Here is a 16,061-nt window from a genome sequence, read left to right on the forward strand (position 1 = left end):
TTATAGTCCTCACCGCGAAGCCACGGCGCGCCATCCGTCCTACTCATCCTCCCGCTGAACAATAGCGACTTTAAGCAACGACGGCTACGGCAGTCGGCTATATACGGCAACCGGAGATGGATCGGTGCTCGATACATAAACCTGCTCTGACTCCTCCGTCGCAGCCCTTTCTACTATACGGCAGAACCCACACTTACACGTAGGCCTACTGTATAGTGTCTACAACGCCATGTCATAACCATGTTTATTGAAATGATAGCTGTCATACATTTACACCGATTGCTCCATCACCTCTCTCACGCTGTGTGTAATGTGTTGGCATGCTCTGAATGAAGAAATAACACTAATACCATAATATGGTATTAGTGTCATTTCTTCATGGTTAATGACATATGTCATATTAACCATGTTTATTAAAACGGTTTTAGAATAACACAGATTGACCCAGCACCTTCCCCTTTCCACTGCTGATCAACAGTCCAGCGCATGTAAGAATGAAGCAATATCGGCATGTTAGCTGACGCGCGACGGGGTGTTTTAAAAATAATAATAATGTGTTTATGTTTGATACATGCTGCATGCAACCAATGTCGCCGTCTCCGGAGGCTGTTTGCTTAACGATTTTGACAGCTATACGGCGTGGGTGTCATAGCCGCCGTACTTCCGCGTAGCGGAGCTGTCCTGAAAACAGTCGTTGCTTAAAGTCCCTATTCCTTGCCGACGAGGCACCGTGCCGGCCCGTAGGAGTTGCTAGTGCGACGACAAAGACTATTCCTTGTAAGACAAAAGTGTCGAAAAGTAGTAAAAGTAAAAGTGTAGACAAGTAAAACGTAAAAAACTTTTGATACCAAGGGTCCAGGGACCCTCTCTATACGTTCCTTGGGGGAGGAGGGTTCCAAATGGGCCCTTACAGGTCTGTATAACTCTGCATGAGAGTTATGGGGGTCTTTCAACCAGACAGTGGCCTTGTGAACCAGACAGTGGCCTTGTGGTTAAGAGTGTCCGCCCTGAAACTGGGAGGTCGGTGGTTTCGATCCCCGGCCGGGTCATATACCAAATACTGTAAAAATGGGAGCCAATGCCTCCCTGCTTGGCACTCAGCATCAAAGGGTTGGATTGGGAGGTGGGGGTCAAATCTACTAATCAAATGATTCCCGAGCGCGGCACGGCTGCAGCTCACCGCTCCTTGGCTGCGGCTCACCGCTCCAAGAGATGCGGAGAACAAATTTCACTGCGGTAACGTGTGTGACAAATCGTAACGACTTTGACTTTGACTTTTTGAAATGAGAACTGAGCACCAGAGCCGCACACGCCCCAGGCTGCCCCTATACGTTCAACATGTCGCCCTGAGTATACCGTCTCTCTCTATATGAGCTTTCTAAAAAAGAGAGAGAGGAGAGACAACAGTTAGTGGGAAGTCCTGTAGGACTGCTTATACAAGTGATTACTCCGCAGTATAATAATCACACAACAGAATGCATATAACTATAATTATACAGTGTTATTATAATACTGCATTTTAATATATTATTATTTATTTCCATTCCGTGGGGGGGGGGGGGGGACATTTTAAAGCTTGCGTACGTGCGTACATAGCTTCTGCAAATGATCTTTTCTTTAAGAAGTCTATTTCAATTCTGCGTCATTATAGGCTCATTTGCTTCTGTTCTATATCCCCCCCCCCCTAAAGCAATTAGGTTGTCTCGCTGATTATGCCGAAGCACATTGTCTTAACTGATGTCTAACTTTTGCAAAGACACGTTCGCCAACGCAGCTGTCAGTGTGGTGAGACAACCCTTCTCCGTTCTTGTCAGCGCCGGTTTCCGTCTTCGTTATTGCAATACCATAAAGTTGGTAATGCCAAATACCAAAAAGTTAAATATGGCTTATAGGATGGTTGGTTAATGTATATTCTAAAATAGTAATCTAAGTCAGCATTGATTAACGCCGTCAAATAATTGTAAGTATAGAGTAATGCATTTGCTTCTGAGATGTAGTGTATATAGAGTGTAAGACATTGAAACACTAAAAAAGTACCTCAGTTGGTACTTTGTATACACAAGTGCAGCACTTTAGTCAATGTTACTTCCCTGTATAGTGTCTGGGTGCTTCTGTCCGTCTGTGTGTGCCAGAGAGATAATTCACATCATCAGTGGTATTTACACTGCAGCTGGAGAGTCTGAGCTCATTAGAACAACATGTGACGTTGAACGCTGACTCATTGTTTGATGTGAAAACATCGCTCAAATCCTCACCGCTGAAGATGATAAAGTCACGATAATAACACAAAGACAAGCACATTCATGTGCATAGTGTGCTGCGCGCGTGCGCAGCACACACACACACACACACACACACACACACACACACACACACACACACACACACCCCCAATGGAAATATATGAGGGCATGACTCATATAACCCAACGTATACCCGTTATACAACCGCATTCATTATATCATCCTATTTATATTAACCCCGCCACCGTCCACGGAAAACTTTATAGGAACTTAATGCTTATAATTTATATGTGTATATATATATAGCACCTGACAACGCCGACACAGCAAAACGCGTTGTGCAAATATAAGCATGAAATGAAGCGTTAAGTCCTGTTCAACAAGCATCTTTGGAGTGTGCGGCTGCTATGTGTATATATATGTGTAATTGTGTATGTATATATATATATATAAGAAACCATAGGAGGACTCACCGTTATATCACATTCTTGCATTAGTATTTAAAAACAAAACATTAAACATTAAAAGACATGCGTTAAAAAACACATACTGTACAACACGAAGATAAAAGTGTACATGTAGCAGAGTAGCTCTGCCTCTAATAGCCAAGAGGCCTAACATGATGTCATAGTACTGTAGATGTTATCTCACGCACACACACACACGCGCACACGCACACACACACACACACACACACACACACACACACACACACACACACACACACACACACACACACACACACACACACACACACACACACACACACACACACACACATCATTCATTTATTATTTCCTATAATGCGGGGGTTCTCAACCTTTTTGGCTGCTATGGGGACCCCCGGAAAGGCTTTGGCCATGTCTCATCAAAAAATGTTGGCTCTCCGTCTTTAATATTCCAGCCATTCAGTTGCAAAAAATAAAAATTTAAAATAATTTAGGGACCCCCCCAGAATAATTTGGCGACCCACGGGTTGAGAACCCCTGATCTAATGCTATAGAACTAAACTCAATACCTCACACTCAAGTGACTCAACACATACAATTGTTGCCTCGACCCCCCTCGGTCAAATCTCTTCTCCGAAAATAGCCAACACTGGTAGACACAGATTAGTGACGCTCTAGGGTTCAAGTGGGTTAATCATTTTCGGTCAAAGTCTGTGTCAGCACCCTGCCGTGTGGTTCGTTTTATCTCGCTCGTGAGCACACGTCAAACACAATGAACCGTAAAACCGGAGTGTCCTGCATGGCCTTCCCTGCGTGGGTCCTTTTGTTAGCACAGACATGGGCAAACATCGTCAAGAGGCGATGATGGTGATGGCCTGCAGGTTTTCCGGATTTCTCAACCCTGGTTGGTTTATTATCAGCGCCCTGTCAGCGGAATGCAGCGGTGGAACTATATACAGCGAGTAGACTACCTGTCTTATTTCCACATTCTGGTGTTCAATTGTTCATTCATAAATGAACGCTCTACTTGATCTAATCTGAGTTCCCGGAAGTTTTCGCCACAAACGAGAGGGGCGAGGAAACATACTTTATCATTCTACGGCGTCACACAAACAAAGGCATCAAAAGGCAACCCGACAGTGATGAGGAATTATAGTTCTGCGATTATAAGAAAAAGTTGAAATTATACACAGTATATAGCTGTCATTGGAAAATATTTCAGAATGTAGGACTTTGGCCACATGTGTTAGTATAAGTTATCCTGATCAGCCATGTGAAAATTATCAGTGGACAGCCAGCGCACGCACGCACGCACGCACACACCCACGCACGCACATGATGTGGACACACAAAGAGACAGAAAGACAGGGGGGTGTTTGAAGGCATGATCTGGAAACTATAACTGTTTTGGACATGATGAGGTTTCAGACCAACCATGGGGGTCATTTGACTCTTTGCCAGTACGGACATGCAAAACAAGAAATCAGTATAAATATCACCAGAAGGCCTTCTCTAGCCCTGAATGTATAATGGACTAGTCCTCCTGATAGTGTCTATATACTCTATTTCACTGCGCTATACACATTCTAAATCAAATCATTTATCAAATAAATACAAATAAATGTATTTATGGCCTTGGGGGGTGGGGGAGAGCCCATCACAGCACATCACAGTGTGCTTGTATATGCCTGAAATTGGGATGTCATGATAAAATCTATATACTGTACTTTAGAAAACCTGGAGTCTGGGAAGTTATCCGACTGTACAGTATACTGGCAGGTGACAGTCCTGAGAGACACTTTTCTTTGTGACCACCACGTCAGACAACACTAGCAGGCTATCTAGCCTTCATCAGTGTGAAGGCTCATGGCTTAGCTGAAATGTTTGTCTATTATTCACTGCATGCAAGAATAAAAACATAAAGCAAGTTCTTGGTGTGTGTGTGTGTGTGTGCGACCCGTCACCGTTATAGTTCCGGTCCTGGGAGACAGACATTATGGATGTGGCATCATGGTCCAAGTATACGCCATGGGATTTAACCCATTCTGACCGGGAACCCATTTTGTGTTAGCATCATGTTATGCTTTAGCTATTGAAAAATAGCAGATCTACAAGCTCATAGGAGCTTGTAGGTCTGCTATTTTTGAGAACGACTGACATTTTTTTTTAAATCTGATCTCAGGTCAGAATGGGTTAATCAGACCAGTGTGTGTCCAGTGGAAACCTCGTATGAATCTGATCTCAGGTCAGAATGGGTTAAATAATTGGGTCTCATCGGTATACAGACAGTACGTGCTTCCATGTTGCATTGCAGGAGCAAAAGGAGCCATACTTGCATGACTTGAGGATTAAGTTCTATACCAGCTAAGCTAGTTTTAAACGGTTGTGCTTTCCATTAAGGTAAACAGGTTGTATGTAGTCTATGTTGATGGGAAAGTCTTAACCCATTCTGACCTGAGATCAGATTCATACGAGGTTTCCACGGGACACACACTGGTCTGATTAACAGAACAACAGGAAACGATTGAGAGTGAGAACATATAGATCTATAATTATGTAGAGTCCCTGATGAGTGATTTAATGGGAATGACAGGATCGGAAGGCATGCACGCAGCGGCACCGGGCACAGTAGTTTGATACGAAGCAGAGATGTTGTTTTTGGCAGCAAATTTAGTTTTAGTCCTATAGTCTCTTGAATAGTTTTCATTCAGTTTCGGTCACATTTTAGTCACCTGGAATGTTTTCGTGTTGGTCTAGTTTTAGTCGACTAAATCCACAGTTGATTTAGTCGAACAACATGTATTTTGGCGGGCCTTGATGCCGTCGTAATGCTGAAAATAGCCGATCTACAAGCCCACACTGCGTCGCGCTGCTTGTAGATCGGCTATTCCCAGCATGCAACTTATTGTAAAATGACTTGTACTGGATCTGCGGATCTCTTGTCCACTATATAGTCTCTTCCTAACATTTTAGTCTAGTTTGGATTTGTTGACGAAATGGTCAATATATTTAGTCTTAGTTTAAAGTCGTCATATAGCCTTAGTTTAGTTTTTATTCCGTTTTCGCCAGTGGAAAAAGGTAGTCGACGGACTTTTTTTTACGATTCTGAAGTGTTATATCAACGTGTCCAGCAAAAGAGCTGGGGTACGATTTGAGAGTATGACCTCAATGTATGAGACCCGGGTACTCAGGAAGGGGGAAAGCTGTTACTATAGGGACAACACACACCCGTTACACAGCCAATACCATCTTTTACCATCAGGGTGACGGTACATGGTATACCTATACCTTCCCTGCAGGCTATTATAGGGCCTCAAGATCGTTTGTTACCATAAGTATAGGACTCATGAAAAAGCAGGCCCCGTCTCAGTTCCGTGCATAAAGTGTGATGTGACGCCTCTTGGAACTATATGACTGGTGGCCCCTTCTGTTGGCACTGTTTCTTTATTGTCGATGTACTGTGTGATCTGTTTGTTTGTATTATGTTTTCTGTATCCCGATGACTGCTTTTGTGCACAAAACAAATCTATCCATCAGTCGACAAACACTTTCTCTCGACTAGTAAATCAGCGTTATACGTGTCCTGCCGTTCTGCCCAGCTCTCTCCTCTGCCTTAAGGTGCTCCTTCTCGAACAGATGACAAGGCCATCTGCTTTTGCTCTATATCCCGGCAAACCGTTTGTCACTGTGGTCACTCACACACACCATTGACTTTAATTGTTTCATTGTCCGACTGACACACCTCATACGTTCCGATAATCCATTGTCTTAAAAAAAAAAACATATAAATCCCACAAAAGGGACTGAACGCACGCACCTTGTCTTGTTGTCACGACACAGTGCATGAGGTACCGCATACAATACCACTAATCCCCTGCAACACATTGTATATACCTGCGATACTTTTGTACTTTTACTCAATGTAAATGTACTGCTTCTATACCGTATAATACTGCTACGGTTTAGAGCGCACGAGGAGACGGGAGGGGGCGGGGGGGGGGGGGGGGTCTTCCAAATGGGAGGCTGTCTGAGAGTCTGCGACGTCGCCCGTGGTGTTTAAAAGGATCCATCTTTATGATTAATTACGGGCCATGAATAGGCGATAAGTAAATATTGAATGTTGACATTCCTCAGTAATTGCAAAGAGAAGCAGGAGTGTCCTGATAAAGTGAAGGAGCCACGAGTGAGAGATGACAAACCAATGCATCTCTCTCTCTGTCTCTCTCTCTCTCTCTCTCTCTCTGTCTCACTTTCTTTCCTCCCCCTTCTGCCCAAATTACAATATTTTAATTACACGTCTGCTTTATTGCCATTTCACACAGAGCGTATTTATTGCGGAAAGCAACGGCGGCAGCATAATTAATTTACTGTAGAATGATTGTAATGATGAAAAACACAAGCGACTGGGGAAGGTGTGTGTGTGTGTGTGTGTGTGTGTGTGTGTGTGTGTGTGTGTGTGTGTGTGTGTGTGTGTGTGTGTGTGTGTGTGTGTGTGTGTGTGTGTGTGTGTGTGTGTGTGTGTGTGTGTGTGTGTGTGTGTGTGTGTGTGTGTGTGTGTGTGTGTGTGTGTGTGTGTGTGTGTGTGTGTGTGTGTGTGTGTGTGTGTACACAAAGTCTTCTGAAAGAATATATTTTCAAAGATTTGTGCCGCATTTTCACGATAAAAAAAATAGCAGACCTATACAAGCTCGTATAGCTTCTATAAGAGCTTGTAGATCTGCTATTTTTCAATATAGCTAAAGTATAACATAATGCTTAGTTAAAACACCAAAAGGGGGTTCCCGTACAGAATGGGATTATTATATATAGGCCTATACAATGTCGTTAACTCCACCAGGAGATCATGCTCTTGCACCGTCTTTCTGAGTTTGTGCGTGTGTGTGTGTGTGTGTGTGTGCGTGCGCGCGTGTGTCCAGTATAAGATCGGCCAGCTGTACATGATCAGCAAACACAGCAGTGAGCAGAGCGGCGGGGGAGAAGGGGTGGAGGTGGTGAAGAACGAGCCAGAGCACCACCCTCAGCACGGCCCGGGACAGCTGACCGAGAAACGCATCTACCTCAACAGGTTAGAACGCACGCACCGTGCACGCGCACACGCACGCGCACACACAATGTATTGTGACGCCAGTGTTGTTTTCGTCGACTAAAACTATGGCGGAAAATGTTCGTCGACTACCTTTTTTTCACTGACGTAAACTAAATGGAAACTGAATAAAAACTAAGCTACGACGACTAAGACTAAATATACTGACAATTTTGTCAACAAATAAAAACTAGACTAAAATGTTAGGAAGGGACCGCAGTGGACAAGAGATCCAGTATAAGTAATTTCACACTTGTTTTCAGCAAGTGTAAAAACAGTCATTACGACGGCATCAAGGTCCGCCAAAACACATTTATTTTAGTCGATAAATACAAAACTATAATAAAAATGTGCTGCCAAAAACATCACTGACACTGATATTTTGAGTATAAACCAGGCAAAACTCCAACCCCTGTAAACCTAACCTCTATAATGCCAAATGCTAAAAGCATGACTCTCTTTAAAAAAAAAGAAAAAAAAACTCCTTCGGCCTGGGCTATGGCTCAGCGGTCCAGGCACCTTGGCTGGCAGTCCAGTCTGGCAGTGTGCCGCGGGTTCGACTCCCGATCCCGACGGCCTTTACTGCATGTCACCCCCCCCCCCCCCCCCCCCCCCATCTCTCTCCCCATTTCCTGTCAGCCTGTCTGTCCCTCCATAAAAAAACATTAAATAAAAACAAAAGCCACAAAAATAGAACATTAGAAAAGAAAAAAAAGAAAGCTCCTCCTGCAGTCTGCACACCTATACTTCAAGGCTAGCTGCGTAACGAATCTAACGATCGACACCTGATGAAGGTCAGCGCCAACGAAGCGCTAGTATTCTCAATAAATACCCTGGGCCGTGCTGTGAGTGAAGACAGTGTGAGGAATTCCTTGGTCTTTTTCAAAGCATATAACTATTATGAAAGAAAACAAGTCTTTTTGCACTCCTACAATTTACAAAGGCGACAGGTGCGTAGGAGAAGCCCAGACGAGCTGTATACTGCGTATACTGAAAGAAAAAAACTCCTGCGCACCGTCTGCAAATGAAAGAAACATATTGAATTGGGAATACAACAACAGCTTACACATTCATCAGGTTATACGATAACATTATGAAGGTCAAACATTGTTGTTATCCCACTCAATCTTTTTCTTGCATTTGAAGACAGTGTATGAGGGAGTATTCTCTTTCAAAAGCATATAACTCCAAAAACCTTGCAATTGTTGTAGGCTAATACAAGTGCACGCGCACACACACACACACACACACACACACACACACACACACACACACACACACACACACAATGCAGACGTGCACACATGGACACATATACTCATAGGCTCATAGCAGCAGAGTTAAGTAGATTGCAGTTCAGTGGTGTTGGCACAGTGAAGTTTCCCCGTCAGATCCATCACCACCAGATGTCATCGTGTGAATGTAAGCCGTACAAATGAAGGCTGTACTCAGATCAGCCTGCGGCTAGTTCAGCTAGAAATGACACTGAAAAGCTATTAAGCGTGCTGGACCTCCGTCACTCTGTCTCCAAAATACATTATAGTGGCTGGCAAAAACATAAACATTTACATAAAAACTGCCCTAAACAAAGTCCATAGACTTGGCTGCCACATGACGCAATTTCAGAAAGCCCGAAAGAAAGACAATGTCACGGTAATGCTTTTGTTTTTAAACCTTGAAAGATGAGTTTTCAATGTGATACAGATCAATATGAACTTACTGTATATACGGCGTTGTTGGTTCCATTGATTCAAGCCGGAAAACAATCGATTGAGATAAACAAACGTAGTTCCTTTAAATGTCTCCATTGTGAATATATTCCAAAAGCAAATCAACAAAAACTGCCGATCTTCTTGTCCAAAAGAAATCAAGTAATCCTCAAAGTCAGAAAAGAAAATGGGCAATGCATTGCATAAAAAAAGAGAAACAAAATGTAGGCCTATTCCCGTCACCCAAGCTTCATGTCAGGAGGCTCTGTTTGTTGTTGCTGTATCAATTCAGAATATAAACCATTGAAATATCTTCTTTCAACACTTATTCGGGTCTTAAAGTTCACCGTCACACTATTCAGTAAAACATGCTGATTTGGTTTATACACTTTGCAGTCTATTATGCTTTAAAGAGACTCTTTGTCAAAACACCACACCAAACACTCTTTCCACACCTAAAATGGAACCCCCCCGGCTGTCGCCTCACTCAACCCTGCACTTTTATAGCTGTTCCTGACACCTCACTTCCTGGAACTTTCCAACCAGTGATCCCCACAACAGCTCCCCCTATGGAATGGCCGTACACTGCATTTAGGTGTATTCATCCATCTTTTTAACCCAATATATTCCCTTTGTTATTACCAAGTATGAATATAATGTTTACTGTCTCTCCAGTAAACTTCCGTCATGGGTCAAGGCGTTCGTACCCAGGATCTTCTATGTGACCGAGAAGGCCTGGAACTTCTATCCTTACACCATTACAGGTCAGTGTGACTGCGTGACAGTGTGACTGCGTGCGTGTGTGCGTGTGTGTGTGTGCGTGTGTGCGTGCGTGCGTGTCTTTGCCAGTGGTGGAAGAAAGTAACTAAATACTTTTATTTAATTACTGTACTTAAGTACAATTGTGAGTACTTTACTTGAGTATTTCCAACTTCCGGGTACTTTTACTCCACTACGATTATTTGAAAACTTTATAGTTACTATACTTTGGAGATTTAAATTTTGATTAGAAAACATGCATTAACCTCTTAAAGTACATTTTGATGCCGATACTTTTGTACTTTTACTCAAGTACATTTTCAATTCCGTACTTTTACTTGTAACGAAGTATAGTTCTAAATTGCAGTATTGGTACTTTTACTTAAGTCAAACAATTGAGTACTTTTTCCACCACTGGTCTTTTTGCAAATGTGCGTGCACGTGCACATGTGTGTGCATGTGTTTATATACTCTCCACCAGAAAATAACTTACCTTTACTGTACATGGCTGAGGGAAGTAGGGGTGCTGGGGGGGCTGGAGCACCCCCTCCGCCCAGGCACAGCCCCCCCTTGTGGGCGGAGGCTGCATGTACCTTTACTCAAGTACAAAATACAACTTCATAGGCATAGTCTAAATCCAGATAAATATACAACTTTATAGACATAGTATAAATCCAGATGAATACAACTTTATAGACATAGTAAATCAGACATTTATTCTGTTCCTCTTGAGGAAATGGTCAATTTCAGATAGTTGGGATCCTTAACATTTTGCACGTTGGACTCGGGGTTATATATAGACGAATCCACGGAGCCGTGCCCTGTATATATAGGCCAGGTGTAGCTAATCAGTGCTGAGGTGTAAAGCTGCGCTTAATGGTACACCTCAGTAATGGCTGCACAACATTTGTCCTATCAGGGTCCATTATTTATTGTGCATTTGAGCCATTATGGACCACCAATTGAGGAGATTTAGCCTCATGTCAGACCCAAAAAAACTAAAGAATAATAGTTTATCGTTTGATAAGATTTTGTCTACAATTCCATGCTGTGTTCATGTGTGGTACCATAAGGAGAGACAAACGTTGATAAAAATAACAATTATTCTACATTCTCTAATTGTGTATAGACTTCTTGTAAATTATAAGTAATGCAGATGTTTAACAACAATTTAACTCATGGAGAGTGTACAAAATGGACCCATGGGTCCATTTTGGTTTTGTTTTACACTCTCAAGAGTTAAATATCTATCCACACTTTTCCTGGGTTCCTGTGTGTGCGCCTCCAGTTCCTGTTGATTTCATTGGATATCATTGGTCATCTGACCAGTTTTCATTGGCTTTCATTGGATCAAATCGACAGGAACTGGAGCACAGCACACACAGCCCAGGAAAAGTGTGGATAAAGGTGAGCGTCCATTTGGTTAACCGTTTAGCTTGGGGGACCACCTGGAAGGACCACCACTATACAATGCACTGGTGGATCCCGCGGCCTGCACACAGGTTGAAAACCAGTGCTCTCTATAGGGTTATATAGGCGGCTTAACCCATTCTGACCTGAGATCAGATTCATACGAGGTTTCCACTGGACACACACTGGGTCTGATTAACCCATTCTGACCTGAGATCAGATTTTAAAAAATGTCAGTCGTTCTTCGATTTTTCAAAAATAGCAGACCTACAAGCTCATAGCGCGCCACTCGGTGGCGCGCTATGAGCTTGTAGATCTGCTATTTTTCAATAGCTAAAGCATAACATGATGCGAACACCAACATGGGTTCCCGTTCAGAATGGGTTAATTGAAGTTATATAGAAACATCAAAGAAAAAATGGAACAGAAATTATAATGAATATCATGACCAGACGAATAGCCTGCATGTGAGATCGATTCGAAGCTAATAAAGTAGTAAATCCTTTGCCTTGAAACATTGGTGTGCGGGGGCTCTGTGCGCTCCTTTCATATTTAGCTCTGTTGTTGCTGGGCCCGCATATGCATGCAGCCCCCACCACCGCCGCCCATGGTGGGTGTGTAAAATAAGTAGGCTTTGAAGAAATTATAATGAGACATTGCTTTTGACATGCGTCTGAGAATGAGTGAGTGCGTGTGTGCGTGTGCGTGTGCGCGTGCGCGCGTGTATAAGTGTGTGTTGGTATAATATACATGGTATCACTCTCACACACTGATGCATAATACAGAAGCTTATCTAACTTTAACCTCTGCTTCCTCCACAAACCTGATCTATTATTTACTGCAGCTGTGTATGATGTAAATGCTTGCCTAGCATTTCTCTGGGCCTGGCAATGTGTGTGTGCGTGTGTGCGGACGGGCGTGCGTGAGTGAATGCGTGCATGCGTTGTAGAGTGTCAGTAATTTAACCATGTTCTTTTCTCTACCCATGTGGAACTGGTGCGCTGCTGCAGAGTACACAGTGAGTACACACACAGACACACGCACACACACACACACACACACACACACACACCCTGCAGTATATACGTATACGCATGCACACACACACACACCCATTTCACCTCCTCTCGTTCTGTCCTCTGCTCAACCTCTACAGGTGTCCTTCCTGCCAAAGTTCAGGATCAGAATTGAGACGCGCTTCGAGGACAACAATGGCTGCAACACCAACGTAAGACTGACTGACATGCTGTACACTACACCAGCAGAGAGAGAGAGAGAGAGAGAGAGAGAGAGAGAGTCTGGGGATAGAGAGTTTTAGCGTACTCTCTGGCACCCTATATTTTGCGTGTCTTCATTACCCAGGTGTGGTCAATCAAAATAGCAAAAGGGCATATTGGCCACCCACGCCTCCAGGCCTTAAGTTAAGTCATAACACCTGGCAATTAAGACGCACAGAGATATTAGTTCGACTATAATAACCCTCTGGTTTCATTGTGTATAGTCAGTGCGTAGAAAATAGGGTATAGAGTGTCCGAATGGGAACTGCAAGGTTGCCATGAGGTTGCCAGTTCGAACTGTCGAAGTGTTCTTGAGCAAGACACTGAACCCCTAATTGCTCCCGATGTGCAGGTTGGTGCCTTGCATGCAGGTTTCCTCAGTAAGCGGTGTGTGAATGTGTGTGTGAATGTGTGTGTGAACGGGTGAATCTGAATCTACGTATGTAAATGCAGCATTTGCCATTTTAGAAAGGAGAAGAGACAAGAGAAGAAATCTGAGAATATGCAGAGGAGGGAGAGCTATAATCTGGGGGGAGAGAGAGAGAGAGAGAGAGAGCGAGAGAGAGAGCGAGAGAGAGAGAGAGAGAGAGAGAGGGGGGGAGAGAGAGAGAGAGAGAGAGAGAGAGAGAGACAGACAACGTGAGAAGGTGGAGAAATTTCAATTTTCTCTGCGGTGTAAAGAGAATGTTCATCATCACGTTGATGTGGCCATTACAAGAAAAACAAGCCAAACCGAGGCAGCGCTGTTGGCATGTCTATTAAGCAGACAGACAGAATGTATGCCTTTCTGGAATGAAACGACACCACACGCACACACACACACACACACACACGCTCGCACACACACACACGATTCTACAGCTGTCGCAACATCAGGACCGCGTAATCAACTGCAAAAAACAAGACCTGACACGCCAACACAACTCTACAGCCCCTGACTGGAATGTACAGTATATGTTTCTGTCTGTCTGTGCGTGTGTGCGTGCGTGCATGCGTGCACACTGATACAGGAAAGCATGTTTTCCAATTGAAATGTAGCTCAAAGCCACGTATAGCCTGCAGTGACATAATGTTATAGGCCGTGCACAGCACAGAAAGATACTGTAGAATATGATAATGATAATAGCCCTGATTACAACCTCACACACATACAGTACACGAAGGACACACACATACAGTATACATGCACGCACACACACACACACACACACACACACACACACACACACACACACACACACACACACACACACACACACACACAGTGTATGACTCATAAGTGCAGTTAGTATAGATCATAAACATCAGGCCATATCAGTTCACCATGTTGTATTGAAAAGTACAATGTACATGTACTCAAGTATACCGTACTTACTTAAGTTACTGGAGTATATTTCCAACATGCACTACTTTTACTTTTCCATTAAATCTTTGTTGTATCACGGCCACTCATGCAAACACTTGAGTGCGCGCACAGCCGCACACACGCACACGCATGCACACGCACACACACACACACACACACACACACAGTCACAGTCTCACACACACACACGCACACACACACACACACACACACACACACACACACACACACACACAGTCACAGTCACAGTCTCACACATACACACACACACACACACACACACACACACGCACACGCACACCTCACAACACAAACACAATGCCTTTGGACATCAGTGACAAGGAAATGCAGGGCTGTTGATAGGGCAACAAAGACAGACAGAGACAACTAAGCACCCTGCAGCAAATTCAATGCATACCATAGCTTTTCTTTTCTTTGCTTTTGTCTTATCTGGTCTTTTGACTCTGTGTCTTTTCTTTTCTTACACAAGTTAAAGGGTAAGGCGAGTGATATCCTTTGGTCATTATAAAAGCTCTGTATTCTGATAGTATAATCATTGACGTTGTTAAATGGTGCATTTATATAGCGCCTTTAATCCAAGGCGCTTTACATTAGTGCATTACTAGTGTACATTCACCCATATTCATACACCTATTGAGGCGGAAGCCATGCAAGGCACCAACCAGCACATCGGGAGCAATTTGGGGTTCAGTGTCTTATTGCCCAAGGACACTTCGACATGTAGACATGGAGGAGCCGGGATTCGAACCGCCGACCCATGGATCATTGGATGACCTGCTCTTTAACCCATTCTGAACGGGAACCCATTTTGGTGTTGGCACTATGTTATGCTTTAGGTATTGAAAAATAGCAGACCTACAAGCTCGTAGCGCGCCACTCGGTGGCGCGCTACGAGCTTGTAGGTCTGCTATTTTTGAAAAATCGAACAACAACTGACATTTTTAGAATCTGATCTCAGGTCAGAATGGGTTCATCAGACCATTGTGTGTCCAGTGGAAACCTCGTATATGAATCTGATCTCAGGTCAGAATGGGTTAATAAACAGAAATGTTCAGGTACAGCTACTGTATAGTTCAGTGGTTCCCAAAGTGGGGTCCTTGAGGGAGTTTCAGGGGGTCCCCGTGAGCTAAATGATAGTTATAGAAACCAAATGGACCCTTATGGGTGTGTATAACTCTGATGGTTCCATGTTGTGTACACTCTCAGAGTTACACATGGCATTAGATGGGGGTCCGTGGACAAATACATGTCAAATGCAAACGGTCAAAACTCGGGGGTGCTTGAAATGAAAATGGTTGAGATCCTTAAAAAAAACGTTATCCTCGTCGACTTTGAATTGCGCGGTGAAACAGATCTCAAAGTCATTTCTTTTCAAATGAAACTTCTCCGTTTCATTTGACTTTATGTTCACTACATTTTAAATGATATACAGCAGTACATGTATATTCACAATCCTTTTTTTAGTTCAAGACCCGAAAGAGAAATTGGATGTCTCTCCCCCCGCGGGAGCCAAACTATAGAGAAAATAGACAATCTGTTTTTCTGTTGGCTTTGGATAGCTCCATGATAGATGGATGCAAACTGACGATGATTTGTTGTCAGTGTAGGATACATGAAATATGCTCTGCTTGTATAAGGTTCTCTCAGTACAAAATGTAACTGCAGCGATCCAATATAAAGTCCAGTTTATTGTGCTGCAGACTAATCTATCGGAAAAGGTATACGCAACAACAACAACAACAAC

General features: G+C 43.4%; 1 protein-coding gene across 2 annotated transcripts in view; it reads left to right on the top strand.

The window, feature by feature from the left end:
* pitpnc1b (phosphatidylinositol transfer protein cytoplasmic 1b) overlaps positions 1 to 16,061 on the top strand; it is a 350,470-nt gene that overhangs the window by 311,646 nt on the left and 22,763 nt on the right. For both annotated transcript variants that reach the window (XM_080767718.1, XM_080767717.1), the window contains exons 3-6: positions 7,609 to 7,757; positions 10,160 to 10,248; positions 12,664 to 12,671; positions 12,810 to 12,881. In XM_080767718.1, coding sequence (XP_080623844.1) covers positions 7,609 to 7,757; positions 10,160 to 10,248; positions 12,664 to 12,671; positions 12,810 to 12,881 — 318 coding nt within the window. The remainder of the gene's footprint in view (positions 1 to 7,608; positions 7,758 to 10,159; positions 10,249 to 12,663; positions 12,672 to 12,809; positions 12,882 to 16,061) is intronic.

This window comes from Protomyctophum bolini (genome assembly GCF_963924005.1).
Source record: "Protomyctophum bolini genome assembly, chromosome: 7".
Lineage (NCBI taxonomy): Eukaryota > Metazoa > Chordata > Actinopteri > Myctophiformes > Myctophidae > Protomyctophum > Protomyctophum bolini.